We start from the raw sequence: 15,258 nt of genomic DNA, 5'->3' as shown, positions 1-15,258 counted from the left end.
TTAGAGGCAAAAACAGATGGTAAGGATTGTTTTTTGAGCATTCTCTATTAAATTAACCTGTGCTTAGCAGTGATTGTTCAGTTTAATAGGATTTTGCCTCTCTGGAATTCATTGGAAGGAAACACAATTTCTGGAAACATTCACTTTATCAGGAGGTTCACTAGAGTTGGGTTTACTGCAAAAACCTTCTATCTGTGGTATAGAAAAAGCAATAACAAAGAGCTATATTTCACCTTTTGAGGCCATACAGAAAGCAGGCTCTGACTTGTAAAGGAAATTATTCTGAGCAGATGGCTGTAAATGCACCTAGGAACATTTACCTTTATTGTTCTTGGTTTGGACGGCTACAGCATAGCTGGAAGTGTCTATTTTGATTCTGCTTAGAAGCTATTTCATACTGAAGTAGAAGAACTTAAATGCATCTCTTCTCCAGGGAGAAAATAGTATATTCAAGCAAAGAAAGAAGTACATATGTATTAGCTATACTTCATTCATTTCAGTTTGATTGTCCTTTTCAAATTGAAAAAAGACTAGCTCAGTATTTACGCAGCAATATGCTTTTCTACAACTGCATTTATTTTGTGCATCATGCACAAACAGAATCCTGTTAGTTCTCACCATGGCAAAATGTAAAATAGCAAACCAATTTTGAACAACCATTCACGTTTATTTTAGCACATCTTTCTTTCAGGATTTTACTGAAAATAGTTAAGAACATAGCAGCTCTGGTGAATCAAACCAAAGGTTCATCTAGTCTAGCATTCTTTTTTCAGCAATGGCCTACTGAATGTTTCTGGGATGCCTATAGAAAGGGCATGAAGGCAAGAGCTGTCTCCTGTTTGTTTTCCCGAAACTGTTTTTCAGTTCACAAGCTCTTAATATAAAAGGCTAATAGCCACTGCTCTGTTCTCTATGAATTTAACTGATTCTTTTCTAAAACCCATCTTAACCTTTGGCACTCATTCAGTTGCTAGGAATGTGGGATAGGGTTTCCGCATGAGATGCCTTCTTGCCCTGGGAGATTTTTGTGGCCTCTCTAAGGCTTTTCTGTACAAAACTGAAAACTTTGGTGTCCTGGCAGACCTCTGGCTTGTAGGTGTTTGGTATAGAACTGTTCCTTTGCTTGTTTTAGCTTAGCTTGAGTCTCTACTGCTGTTTGTTTCTTTAATTTTGTTTACTGTTATGTGCTGTGTGTTTAATATTTTCACAAAAAATATTGATTGTGTGGTGTAAGCCATATTAAGTGCCTCAATTCAGGATACATATGCTTTAAATAACGTCCTTGTGGTAGTGAATTTTGCAAGTTTTGAATTTTCTGTTCTGAATTAACTACCCCTGAATTTCACCCCAAGTTCTATCATTATATGCAAGGAGGAAAATTTATATTATAATCTCCACCCTGATCATAATTTTGGAAACCTCTCTTGTGTCTTTTCCTTAGTCCTTTGTCTACACCTAAAAAGCTCCAGATGCTTTTTATCTTTTCCTTGTAGAGAATAGAGAAAATATTCTACTGTTCCCTTGATCATTTTCGTTGCTCTCTTCAAAATTTTAAAGCTGTCAAAACTGGTGCAATTTACAGTTTTGGAAACAGTTTTGTAGGTAAAGGATTGTTTTGGTGCTTGTCTAAAAATCCAATAAACACATGAGTGTTTTCCATTGTTACTGTTTATCGTCATCAAAGATAAATGGTATCTGTTTTGAGGTCTTAAAATCTTCCCGAAAGACAGTTACTATTTATACCTAAGGAATAGTTAAACTGCCAGTTTAACTCATTCACAGGTAAACTCTCAATAAACCAAGTATCAGTAGTTGTAAGAACAGTGTCTCAAGAAAAAAAATGGCAGACCTATGTTAGTTCTTTAACTTTGTGGAAATAATAGGTTTCACTTTCTTACTCTACACATTTCTGTAGAGTATCTTGAAGAATATCATTGAATACTTTAGCTAAACTTGTATGTTAATACATAGAAATAATAATTTTCTCAACATGCTTAGATCCAAAAGGGGAAAATAAAAGCATTTCCCCCCCAAAAAAAGATATATTTTGGGATTTGAGAGGTTTCTGTGTATAACTTTTTTGGGGGTTGTGAACCGTCTGGTACTTCAACATTATGTGAATTTCGTATAAGGTAAAGGTAAAGGTACCCCTGCCCGTACGGGCCAGTCTTGACAGACTCTGGGGTTGTGCGCCCATCTCACTCAAGAGGCCGGGGGCCAGCGCTGTCCGGAGACACTTCCGGGTCGCGTGGCCAGCGTGACAAAACTGCATCTGGTGAGCCAGCGCAGCACACGGAAACGCCGTTTACCTTCCTGCTGGTAAGCGGTCCCTATTTATCTACTTGCACCCGGGGGTGCTTTCGAACTGCTAGGTTGGCAGGCGCTGGGACCGAGCAGCGGGAGCGCACCCCGCCGCGGGGATTCGAACCGCCGACCTTTCGATCGGCAAGCCCTAGGTGCTGAGGCTTTTACCCACAGCGCCACCCGCGTCCCCTAGAATTTCGTATAAACATGTGTAAATTAGATACTTTCCACAAGAGCCAAATTAATAATGTAGTTAATTGGTTGATCATTTTCATTGGTTTATCAGTCCTCTAAAACAATCCTGAGCACGTTTATTCAAGAGTGAAATTTCAGTGGAAGTTATTCCCAAACAAGAAAGTGTGCAAAAGATTGTAGCCTTTATGTTTAAAATACAGCAGTGTTTAATATCCTTCATCTTTATCTCTGGTTACCTTTATTGGCCCACTTTACTCAATACTCTTTTATTAAACAAAAAAGACAGTAGGGGTAAGATGGAGTACTCATTGCATCTCCAAGTAATTTAATTAAGTTTCTCTGTTATGGCATTGAGAGATTAAAAATATTTTCCATAGAGTTTTTAAGCTCTTTAACATAATCCCTTGAATAATATTACTTGTTCTAGTTTTGTCAAAAGTCAAAGTGTTTGATACTTTAATTGACAATTGCAATTATTATTCTGAGTTGAATTGCAGGGCTGCCTCATTTCACTTTTAAATTATAGCCAAAATTAGAGAACAGTAAGATAGAATAATTCTGTTGCTTCCCAAGAATTGTTGTCTTAAACATAAACTTCTACTTAATTACAGGACACAGTACAAACTTCATTTATAAATGTAGCCTGTTGCTCTTCTGTTTTAGTTGCAATGCCAAAGTACTATAAACTTTGGATAATTACTTTTAAATTAAAATGAAGAGTTCATTTTCACTTTGGGTGGAAAATTGTATATAACTTCTCTAGTGATTTGGTGTAACCCCCCCTCCCCTTGCCAAATTGTGGAAAAAGCTAAACGGTAGGATATGGAAATTAAAAGGCTTGTCATGTTAATATATGAAGAGCATGGCAATGATGAAGGCTAGCCAAGTTGAAATTTTACGTGGTTTGCATATATGTAGATTTGAAGTGTGTCTCATTTTGTGATCCAGTCCTTATTTCTTCTGTTTACTTTTTTTCCAGAGCGGCCCTGAAAATTTGTCTTAATCTTTGCCTTCAACTCTTTAGGTGGCCTCGTACGTTGGCAGGTATTACTTCATACCTGGTGTGCACTCGTTACTCAGGTGGCAGTGGAATATATACAGGAAACTCCCAGGCTGAGAAGAGAGCTTGGCGCAGATGCGATAGGGGAGGATTTTGGGCCGAAGAGGATTACTCTCGCTGCCAGTATACAAATGATGCCACTCAAATCCTGTATATGTTTAATCAGGTTATTCATTCTTTCTCCCAGTCTTAACGTAAAATGTTTTGCACATAAATTCTTGTAAGATTTTTCCATGCTGTCTTTATTCTTCCATCAAGAAGAGGGTTTCCTCTTCAGTGAAGAACACATGTTTAAAGTGTAATGTGTTATGCCATGATCCAAATTGCCCTTTTTGTGCCCCTAAGTAAATTCTGTCTGTGCTTGGATGGGTTGCTCATTTCTTCATCCAGATGTAGTTCCTCATCCTTTAACAATTTCTGCCCAATAAGTGTGTTTGATCTTCAGGTGCAGCTTTTCAGGAGTAGGTAGCTTGAAAAGTCTATGTTTTCATGTAGCTTTTTTTTTTTAAAAAAAGATTGCTTGTTTATAACTATGCCTAGGATACCTGAGGCCCAGTATTAGATCATAAGCAGGTGGAAAACACGTGTTCTCATTATATTTTCTTTTTGAATGTTAATGATTTTACTAGCACACAACTGAATGATGTAGCTGCTTAGAGAGAAGCTCAGTTTTAACATATAAGCTTGCATCTTTGTGCAGTGAACTATTAGAAGTTGGTTTTTAAAAGTAAGCATGTTTGCTTGTTGCAGCTTACTCTGCAGGATCAGTTTCGTATTTATTAGGTCTTCTATCTCACATTTTGCCTGTAGTCCTAAAGCGACTCACAATATAAATATGCAATATGTGCAGCAAGATCCTCATAAAGGTAAAGGTAAAGGTACCCCTGCCCGTACGGGCCAGTCTTGACAGACTCTGGGGTTGTGCGCCCATCTCACTTAAGAGGCCAGGGGCCAGCGCTGTCCGGAGACACTTCCGGGTCACATGGCCAGCGTGACATCGCTGCTCTGGCGAGCCAGAGCCGCACACGGAAACGCCGTTTACCTTCCCGCCAGTAAGCGGTCCCTATTTATCTACTTGCACCCGGAGGTGCTTTCCAACTGCTAGGTTGGCAGGCGCTGGGACCGAGCAGCGGGAGCGCACCCCGCTGCAGGGATTCGAACCGCCGACCTTTCGATCGGCAAGTCCTAGGCGCTGAGGCTTTAACCCACAGCGCCACCTGCGTCCCCATACTTGGAAGCTATTAGCAGCTAACATCTGATTATCTTTCTCTCAGGGGAATTGGTGCTAGATAGCCCTGCGACAAGGTCGATTACTGATCATTGCTTCCAAGTTTTTAGGAAATCAGAATTTGCTGCTTCTTCTTTCACTTTGCTGTGCTTACTGATATTTTTGCTATGGTAGACTAAGGCTGCAATCCTTAAATTGGCCCAAAGCTAGCTGTTGGAAAATTCTGTGGGCATATACGTCCTGCTGGCAGCATTTCACCATGGGCTTAAATGGGGCCTATTGGGAAAGCCATGAAGTTGCATTTTCCTGACCTACTTTATTTCCACAAAGTGTTTCCAAACAGACCGTGAAACAATGCCAGTCCTGACTGAGGCTGTCAATTTCTTCCCATTGCAGTTGTAAAAACATAGGAAGCTGTTTAAACTTTGTCTGGCTATTGTTTCATGTCAGTCACATTCAGCTACTTTTGTTGACTGCATCTTCCCAGAGCCCCAGCTTGGAGATGTTGGGTTGAACCTGGGTACTTTTGCATGCCTTTTACCAGAAATTGAGGGGGTGGGGTTGCGGAAGTAAAACTGCCTTCCCACCCTGGATGCAACTACAGTGGTGCCTCGCAAGACGAAATTAATTCGTTCCGCAAGTTTTTTCTTCTTGCGAGGTTTTCGTCTTGCGAAGCACGGTTTCCCATAGGAATGCATTGAAAATCAGTTAATGCGTTCCTATGGAGACCGCTTGCCAGGCTGGCGGTGCGGAGAAGGGCTTTTCTCCCCACCGCAAGCCTTCAGGACAGGTACGGAAACAGAGGGGAAGGCGCGCAGCGCTTCTCCTCTGTTCCCGGGGCTTGCGGTGGGAGGAGGGTTTTTCCTCCCCACGCCAACATTCAGAACAGCATTCTGAAAGTTGGCGGTGGGAAGGAAAACCCTCCTCCCACCGCAAGTCTTCAGGACAGCCATTCCAAAGGCTGGCGCGGGGAGAAGGTCTCTCCGCCCCACCGGCAGCCTTCGGAGCAGCCATCCGAAGGCTGGCGGCGGGAGGAGGTCTCTCCGCCCCACCGCCAGCCTTCGGAGGAGGTCCGAGGACAGTGGGGAAGACGCGCTGCGCTTCCCCGCTGTCCCGGAGATTTCCCTATGGGCTTTCGTCTTGCGATGGAAGCCCATAGGGAAATTCGTTTTGTGAAGCGCCTCCAAAACAGAAAACCCTTTCGTCTAGCGGGTTTTCCGTCTTGCGAGGCGTTCGTCTTGCGGGGCACCACTGTATCTGGCAATTATTTGGACAGGGCCATTTGGTTTGCCCCAGATTCTCCCTCACTACGGCTGCACACAAACAATAGAGTTGCTCTGTTTTGTAAACTGATTACATTTTAAACTTCATAAACACATACTTTTTCACATACACAGCCCAACAAGACAATGACAATAATCCACCAACAGCATACAAATCAATATGGCTAACCTGATCCAAAACACCCACCCACCCCACTCACACACGAAAACAAAGATCACCACAGCCAATCACAAACAAACAACCACACCCTAGGCCAACCCCAACCTCTCTCACCACCAAAGAAACACAAGTGAACAGCAGAGAACCTGCACGGGCAACGCTGACACCAAACCCTACATACATTAAGCAAAATAGATACATCGCCTCCCACCCCCACCCCCACCCATCCTCCCCCCCTTCCCCCCCTAATGTCTCAACAAATGAAACTGATTTGTAAAAATGTTACATGGAAAAAATACGAGAGACACTACACATACTTCTGTAAAACAAGAAAATCTTTAATAATAATAAGCACATACCTTTATGACAGATGCTAATGTGAATTGACCCTATTGTTTTGTCTTGGTTATGTAATTTATACAATTATTGTGCTCCATGCAGATGCCGCTGAACCTTACCAATGCTGTAGCAACAGCTCGACAACTGTTAGCCTACACTGTCGAAGCTGCAAACTTTTCTGACAAAATGGATGTTATTTTTGTGGCTGAAATGATAGAAAAATTTGGAAGATTTGCTGAGAAGTACAAAGAGGTAAGTATGTTTTTCTCAATATCTCTTTTTTAAAATGCCCTTGCTAAAGCTAAACTGCGCTGTCGGTTAATATCCAAGCTTCTTAAAAGCCGTAACTATTTATAGAGACCAGCTAAATTAGAGTATTCCTCAAATAGCTTTTAAGGGTAAATATGTGCCTGTGGTTAGAGGCTTTCCATTTCACTGTTGAACTTTATTGATCTTTATGTTTAGGCACATTTGAATGTTGGAGACCACAATGTACTAAATATCTGCAGTGCACTCAATATCTGCAGTCAAATCAAAAATAACCTGGGAACAAATGTTTAAAATTATTCTGGCAAGAGCTGTAGTATTACAGTGTCATGGACTGTGGCTGTGGAGCAATCCAAGTTGTTCATTAAGTGATTGATTTAATGTGACCTAAAATATGTGTAGGCCATGGATTACAGGTTGATTTATTGCATTATAAGGATGTTGTTTTTCCTTCGGTGATGTATGAGGTCCAGATTGACACAATCTGACACTGTTCTGCCACTGCTTGAAGGCAATAAAAGCTATAAAAATGCCAGACAGAAATTCATGAGCAGTGTTTGTCATAGTAGAGTAAATGTGGCAATAGACAATGCATTCTTAACATTACTTAGTGAAACCCAGTTTAGTCTTGCTTTGCTCAGCCATAAAAATCAAGTATGCTAGCTTTCTATTTAAGTATAAATGTTCAGTATATTACATAGTTTAAAGGTAAAGGTACAGGTACCCCTGACCGTTAGGTCCAGTCGCCGATGAATCTGGGGTTGCGTGCTCTCTATAGGCCGAGGGAGCCGACGTTTGTCCGCAGACAGTTTCTGGGTCATGTGGCCAGCATGGCTAAGCCACTTCTGGCGAACAAGAGCAGTGCACGGAAACACTGTTTACCTTTCCGCCGGAGCGGTACCTATTTATCTACTTGCACTTTGACATGCTTTCAAACTGCTAGGTGGGTAGGAGCTGGGACCGAGCAACGGGAGCTCATCCCGTTGCGGGGATTTGAACCGCCAACCTTCCGATCGGCAAGCCCTAGGCTCTGTGGTTTAGACCAGAGCGCCACCCGCGTCCCTTATATAGTTTACATGGAAGTAAAAATAAGGATTAATGAATTGCACTTGCAGCATCCATTTGTTGTAACACAGCACTTCTAGGTAAAATTGCGACCTAAAAGCTATATGGCAACATTATCCATAGTTCAGAGCTGCTTCCCACTTCCCACTATTGGGATTTGTCACAACTGTTTTGGCTATGCAGGTGTTTATTGTAACAAATATTGTGAAGGGCAAATGGCAGGTGCTAAATCCTCAGCACATCCCAGTATGTGTGTCCCTCAGCGTCTTAGGAAGCACATGTGTTATTTATTCATTACAGTTTTTAGCCTCCAAGGAAGTTCTTGCTGACATACATAAGGGCTTGAATCTTGAGTACCATGAGCAGAAGGAAGTCAAATAGGGGCCTTTTTCATCCCCTGTCCCTACACCACCTGTGCCCTCCAAAAATCTTCTCTAGAGGCCTCTGCTTGGGCGAGGTCCCTTTTCCAGTTTTGGCCAATGCAAGCAATCTCCCAAGCCCCATCGTATACTATTCAGGAGGGGGTCCCCAACCCTCTAGAGAGGCTTTGGGGGTACAGGTAGCTGCAGAAAGGGGTGGGGTGTAGGTGATGAACTCCCCTTCCGCGAACGGCCTGCTATTCTTAATATTCAGAATGAATGGTAGGGTTCTCATTCTGATTTTCCAGCCTGAGCAAGCCTTTCTAGCTTCAGCAAATTTCCTGCGTTGTATGCCTTCTGACTGTCCTGAGTTTATTTTCTTCCTCCCTTAATCTCTCTAGAAAGCATTTCTGTAAATAATGAAGGCACTGGACACTGGGAAAACTTGATTTTAGGGGCAGGAATACACACACACACACACACACACACACACACACAGTGGTACCTTGGAAGTTGAACGGAATTTGCTCCGGGAGTCCATTCGACTTCCAAAAGGTTCGGAAGCTGCGTCGGACGTTCAGGTTCCAAAGAACGTTCACAAACCGGAACACTCACTTCCGGCTTTGCTGCGTTTGGGAGCCAAAATGTTCACAACCAAGGTACGACTGTATACATATTAAAGCTTGGCAGGCAGATTTTTAGAAAAAACCCCAACTAGTCTAAATTTTATTTTTGATGATTTACCCATTAGCCCATGGCGAGGGTATCAAAAAGCTATATGGATCATTGAAACCCCATCACTTAATGCCTTAGTATCCTGCTCACCCCAGCCTAGGTTTCCAAATTTCACTAGGCTCTGGCCACTTTTAGGTTTATTTCAACAGCAATATAAGAAGGAAATTGCTTTTTAAATTTTCCTTTCTCACTTTTTGCTTATTTAATAGAAAAACTAAAACAAAATAAGCATATACATCAGGCTGTCTTAAATTCCTAGTTCTACTTCTAAAAACACAAATTTCTTTCGTGTCTTTATTATGAGGCCAGGCAGGCACGTTTTATGTATTGTTGTACTAGGAGCACTGTAGAATTTGCTTTCTTAAGATTAAATTATAAAGAGAGATCAACTACTATTAGTAGGAAGGCATACATGTGCGCAGCAGCCTCTTCTTTAATCTGAGCTAGTGAACTGCAATTGAAGAACTAGCTCTGCACATGGGAACTTAAATATATATATGTTTGACTGGGGAAAGCAAGAGTACTATGAAAATGTCCACGATCAAAGAAGAAAAAACTCTAAAACACGTTCATGAAAAATAGGAAATGATGTAGCATGGAAATAGGTGTGTGTGTGTGTGTGTGTGTGTGTGTCCGTGTCCCCATCTCTCTATAATAGACCTCAAACAGAATGATGGATATTACAGAGTCAAGTTGCAAACTCAAAAGGGTTTAGTCCTCTGCTAGTTATGATTTTAAGAAATAAATTTAAATAGGTATGTCTGTTACTTGAAAATACTTTCTAAATTAGTGTGCTTGTGGTCAATTAAAAAGTGGATGAGGAGAGAACCGTGTAATGAGCTCCTTCAGTGGAAATGGTGGAATAAAAATGTAATAAAATGCTGCAGGACAGGGAGAATAAATATTTTTAAAAACTGTATGAAAAATGTTACACAAACATATATGTCAACCTTTCTGATCTCTTTCCTCTGTTAGCTTGGTGACGTGATGGTTGATATTGCAAGTAACATAATGCTAGCTGATGAACGCATTCTGTGGATGGCACAGAGGGAAGCTAAAGCTTGTACCCGAATTGTACAGTGCTTGCAGAAGATTGCTACATACCGGCTAGCTAATGGAGCTCAGGTTTACTCAACGGTAGGAAATGACACTTTTTATTCGTTGATAAGCACCGCTTTATTTAAATAGTAGATTATTTTTAATGGAAGCTATTCAACTAAGTAAGAGCAGAATATTTGGAATATTGAAAGGAAATTGTGTACTTGAACTGGTTTAAATTCCCAAATATAACAGGTTTCAGACATATCTCTCTCTGTGTGTATGTGTCCATCTATCTATTTATATCTTTGTTTTCTACAGTATTCTCCAAATATTGCCGTAGAAGCTTATGTAATAAAAGGAACTAGCTTCACTGGAATGACCTGCACTGTGTTCCAGAAAGTAGCGGCAGCAGACCGCACAGGACTTCCTGAATATGGACGAAGAGATCTGGATGGAAGCCTTGATAAGCAACTGGGCTTTAAGTGCAATGTCTCAAATACGTTGTCAAGCCTGGCACTTAAGGTTAGATTAAGAGTGTGTGTGTGTGTGTGTGTGTGAGAGAGAGAGAGAGAGAGAGAGAGAATGTGTGTTTGAGGCAATTTATATATTCAGCAGGAAAGCTTTGTTTAAAATATTCTACTTCATGTACACACACATGAAGGCCAAACCCATTCCCCTTGGTAGGCTAATTTTCTTTGAGGGAGCCCCCCCCCCCATCCCTTTTGCAGACTGAAATGTACAGCTCAGGAGTAGCTTGATCACTTGATTCTGTTAAATATACAGAGTTTGTGTTAGATGCTTGCTAAGCTAACCCTAAAGAAATTTGAGTTACAGATAGGTAGCCGTGTTGGTCTGCCATAGTCAAAACAAAAAAAATTCCTTCCAGTAGCACCTTAAAGACCAACTAAGTTAGTTCTTGGTATGAGCTTTCGTGTGCATGCACACTTCTTCAGATACACTGAAACAGAAGTTTCAATAGTCCCCATCTCGGGACTATTTAATTGCTCATCGTCTAACATTGTGTATGCAATCAAATGCCAACAGTGTCCTTCAGCTCTCTATATTGGACAAACAGGCCAGACCTTACGCCAAAGAATAAACGGACATAAATCAGACATCAGGAATCACAAGACAGAGAAACCAGTAGGAGAACACTTCAATCTCCCAGGACATTCTATACAAGATCTCAAAGTAGCTGTTTTACTACAAAGGAATTTCAGAAATAGACTGGAAAGAGAAGCTGCTGAATTGCAACTTATCACCAAACTTAAAACCATGGAGAGTCCTGGTCTGAACAAAGACCTTGGATTCTTATCTCATTATACATGACAAAGCCATTTTTCACCTTCTCACCCCTTGCTTTTTCCTGTAAGACCTATTGCAGTCGTTAAGAGTCGTCAACAGGCTCATCACAGCTATCTGCCAATCACCCATTCCCACCACCCTTCTGAGTAATACCCCTCCCCACCTCCTCACTATATAGAAGGGTCTGGAAACTTCTGTTTCAGTGTATCTGAAGAAGTGTGCATGCACACGAAAGCTCATACCAAGAACTAACTTAGTTGGTCTTTAAGGTGCTACTGGAAGGAATTTTTTTTGTTTTGCCTAAAGAAATTATTTTGTATAGATGAAGGTATAAAACAGCTTCCTGTGTCCCTAAGCTATTGGTCCATTTAGCTCAGTATTGTCTCTTCATGGTCATGCAGTCATGCAGAGTGACTCTCCATGGTTTCAGGTAGGAGTTTTTCCCAGCCCTGCTTTGAGATTACGTAAAAAGGGTATTTTGAGATACAGAGAGAAAGTCCAGCTTAACTGGCAAATGGAATTCTTAAAAAGTTTTAACAGACAACACAAGGATTTTCTTCCACACTGTCTATGGAAATTTCTTCTTTTATCCTTTATCATTCCTTTAGAATTATCTTCTCTTCCATGAGCTGGAAGTGAGGGGAGCTATAACTGGCAACTACTATTTTCAATTTTATTTTCACATCTACAATTGCTTCTCCTAATATAATATGTGGATAATTTATTTGAATTTGGTTAACCCTTCCATGTGCTCAGGAGGCTTCAGACATTACTTAGTCAGGTCATGGCAAACTAACCTCATGGAAGCAATTCCTCACAAAAGAAATGATGTTTTGACAAGCTCACCCTTGAGCACACATTAAGGAAAGGAAACTCAGTGCTGAGGGATGGAGGGAGCAACATATCAAAGCAGAGATAGGAAGCGTTGTCTTTTGTTTCAGCATTAACACCACATGTCTGTTTTGCAGAACACAATTGTGGAGGCCTCAATACAACTTCCACCTGCCCTTTTTTCACACAAGCACAAAAGAGAAATCAGGCCAGCAGATGACACTGTCTACAAGCTTCAACTTATTGCATTTCGCAATGGGAAACTTTTCCCAACAACAGGGAATTCAACAACTTTAGCTGTGGATAGAAAACGCCTTACAGTGGTCACACCGGTTATCCTCACCAAATTAGGTGTGTTTCTAGCAAATTATCTGTTCCGAGAACTTTCGCCTCTGTCTTTGTCTTTAATTGTAAAATGTCAGTGCTTTAGTTTGCGTGTAATAAGATAAAATCCCATTTTCTTTCTTTATAACCAAACAAGATGGCTTGAGTCTGCCCCATCAACACACTCCTATCAATGTGACATTGCGCCGCATTGCGCATGGAGCAGATGCTGTTGCAGTGCAGTGGGACTTTGATTTGCTGAATGGGCAAGGAGGATGGAAATCTGATGGATGTCACATTCTTTCTTCAGATGAAAACGTCACTACTATACAGTGCTACTCACTCAGTAACTATGCAGTACTGATGGTATGTGAGCTGTTCATTTTATCCAAATTTATGTGGTTAATATGTTTTTCTATCAAAGGTGAAAAGTTTTCATTTATTTAAAGAAATTCTGTGCCTCCTTTGGAGACTGTGCCTTCCTAAGGCAACTTAGAAAACGTTAGTTTCATATACATGGCAGAAATATTGAGGTGATCATGGGCAAAACACAGCCCAGCCTTTGCAAATTGGAAGGGGGGTTATCTTTTTCTTCTGTGGGGCAATCTGTGCTACAATTCACTGACATAGGTATGTGTGGACAAGTGAGTCCCCAAAATACAGTGGTACCTGTGGTTATGAACGCTTCAGGTTATGAACTCCGCTAACCTGGAAGTAGCTGCTCCTGGTTGTGAACTTTGCCCATGATGCAAACGGAAATTGCTCATCAGAGGTGCGTGTGCAGCGGGAGGCCCCATTAGCGAAAGAACGGATAAGAACGGTTTCAGCTTAAGAACGGACATCCGGAACGAATTAAGTTTGTAACCAGAGGTACCACTGTATTTGACAGCCACTAGCTCGCAAACTATTTGCAAGGCTGCCCTCAGTCTTAATGTACCTTAACAAGCTTCATGATAATTAAGAATAGAATTGTAAAGCAGTTTGGACACTGACACCACTATTGTAACAACAGATAACGAAAAATGACCGGAAGAATCAGAAATCGGCAAGACCAAAATTTTAATAAGGAATGGGGGAGATGCATAATTTATCTTAAAAACCATTGTAATCATTAGTAGGATTGGAATAGCACTTATAATTTAATGTTGAATTTTGGATATAATGAAGATGTAAAATATTTGGATTATTATAAAAGATGCAGGAGGAAATGATTAGCAATAGGACCCACAAAGAAGAGGAGGGGAGGCCAGGAGATTCTTTGGAATCTTGTTGGCTGTTGGATAATTGATTGTAAAATTTTAAACTTAAATACTAAATAAAAATTTAAAAAAAATAAGGAAAAGGAAGCAATAAGTTTCAAGTGGTTTATAAGTATCCAAGTTCTTTATTAAGATCGTGACTATGGGGGATCGCTAGCAGCAGGGAGCGCGGAAAAAGCCGCTGAGAGCTTTTCCGAGCTTCACGGGGGCTTGGGGGCGACGCAAAGGCACTGCGACCCCCAAAACCTCATGGGGGGCCCCCCTGAGGGATTAGCCATCCAGCAGCGTTGGAGCGGTTCCGAAGCTTTTTCGGGTTTTTTTTTCAAGGATCCGAGAGCGACAGGACTGAGAAACGCGAAATGGTAAGCTCTGCAGACCCCGTGCAGCAATGCCTCTAGCTCCCACTGAAAAAGCGACAAATCTCCGTAACTTTAAGAACAGAATCCTTAGTGCTTTTGGAGTAATCTTGAACGGAAAATTTGGATTAAGCACTAAGTGAGAACTGGATGAAAAGGGATTTAAAGTGAGGAACCCGACCTATTGTTTCAGAGCAAATATGGTGCAGGGCATATAATCGTAAAAGAGAAGAAAGGAAGTGACTAAGCGCCCGCTGTGGAGAACAGAAGAGTGAAAGTCCTCAGCAACTTATTTAGCGAGGCAAAGGAAACAAAGTATTATAAAAGTAAATGAACAGACCTCTAGAGACTTTGTATTTCTTTTGGGGGAGAAGATACTAAAATAAGGGAAAAAACGGAATACAGTGGTTATAAAGGAGAAACATTCTGAAGTTACAAACGAGATACAGAAACGCAAGGGGGAAAGAAGAGACAGGAGAAAGGACGGAATAAATAAACAGCTTAAATCTTTACCTGCCCCCTCTGTTTTTGAAGTTAATTATGGAAGTTATAGGATTAAACAAGAGGGCAAATCTTTCTTTCCCTCCTCTTCTCCTTTAATTTTTTTTTATTTTTTTTTTAAATCTGGAAGCAACCTCCCCCTTCCTCCTTTAAAGAAGCTGCAGTTTTGTCTCCTCTCTTCCTGCTTCGTTCCTATGAGCTACAGAGAACTATTTGGATTTACTTATGGACTTCAGTTTAAAGAGTAGCTTCCTCCTTCCTCCTTTCTGAACAATTTGGACTGAAAACACGAGTCCCTCAAAGGCTCTGATATGTGGATTTCGGTGGAGCTGAAATATATTTGAGAGAGGAATATACCCAGAGTATTGGAGGATATAGTTATACATTTGATATTTGGTTCCTCTCTTCTCTCCTTTTTTTGGACCCTTGGTTTGCGGGACCTTTGGCGATTTTCTCAGGACTTCAGGACATTGGGCTGCTTTTTGTTTTTTGGGGGGGTTGTTGTTTTTCTTATTTTTTTTTCTTTTCCCCCCCAATTTGTATAACCTGATATTGGATTAAGCCAGCAAGTGGCTGAAGAACACAGACCTGAGGAGGTAGAAGCTAAGTAAAAATCTAGCCCTCCCTCTTTTCCACCTGTGGAACC

General features: G+C 41.1%; 1 protein-coding gene across 1 annotated transcript in view; it reads left to right on the top strand.

Annotated features, from left to right (window-relative positions):
• ADGRA3 (adhesion G protein-coupled receptor A3) overlaps positions 1 to 15,258 on the top strand; it is a 51,579-nt gene that overhangs the window by 23,488 nt on the left and 12,833 nt on the right. The window contains exons 9-14 of the mRNA XM_079989633.1: positions 3,524 to 3,725; positions 6,672 to 6,821; positions 9,971 to 10,132; positions 10,355 to 10,558; positions 12,310 to 12,523; positions 12,654 to 12,862. Coding sequence (XP_079845759.1) covers positions 3,524 to 3,725; positions 6,672 to 6,821; positions 9,971 to 10,132; positions 10,355 to 10,558; positions 12,310 to 12,523; positions 12,654 to 12,862 — 1,141 coding nt within the window. The remainder of the gene's footprint in view (positions 1 to 3,523; positions 3,726 to 6,671; positions 6,822 to 9,970; positions 10,133 to 10,354; positions 10,559 to 12,309; positions 12,524 to 12,653; positions 12,863 to 15,258) is intronic.

This window comes from Podarcis cretensis (genome assembly GCF_951804945.1).
Source record: "Podarcis cretensis genome assembly, chromosome: 9".
NCBI lineage: Eukaryota > Metazoa > Chordata > Lepidosauria > Squamata > Lacertidae > Podarcis > Podarcis cretensis.
Note: the sequence above shows the minus strand (reverse complement) of the source record. Positions and strands in the feature narration are given on the sequence as shown.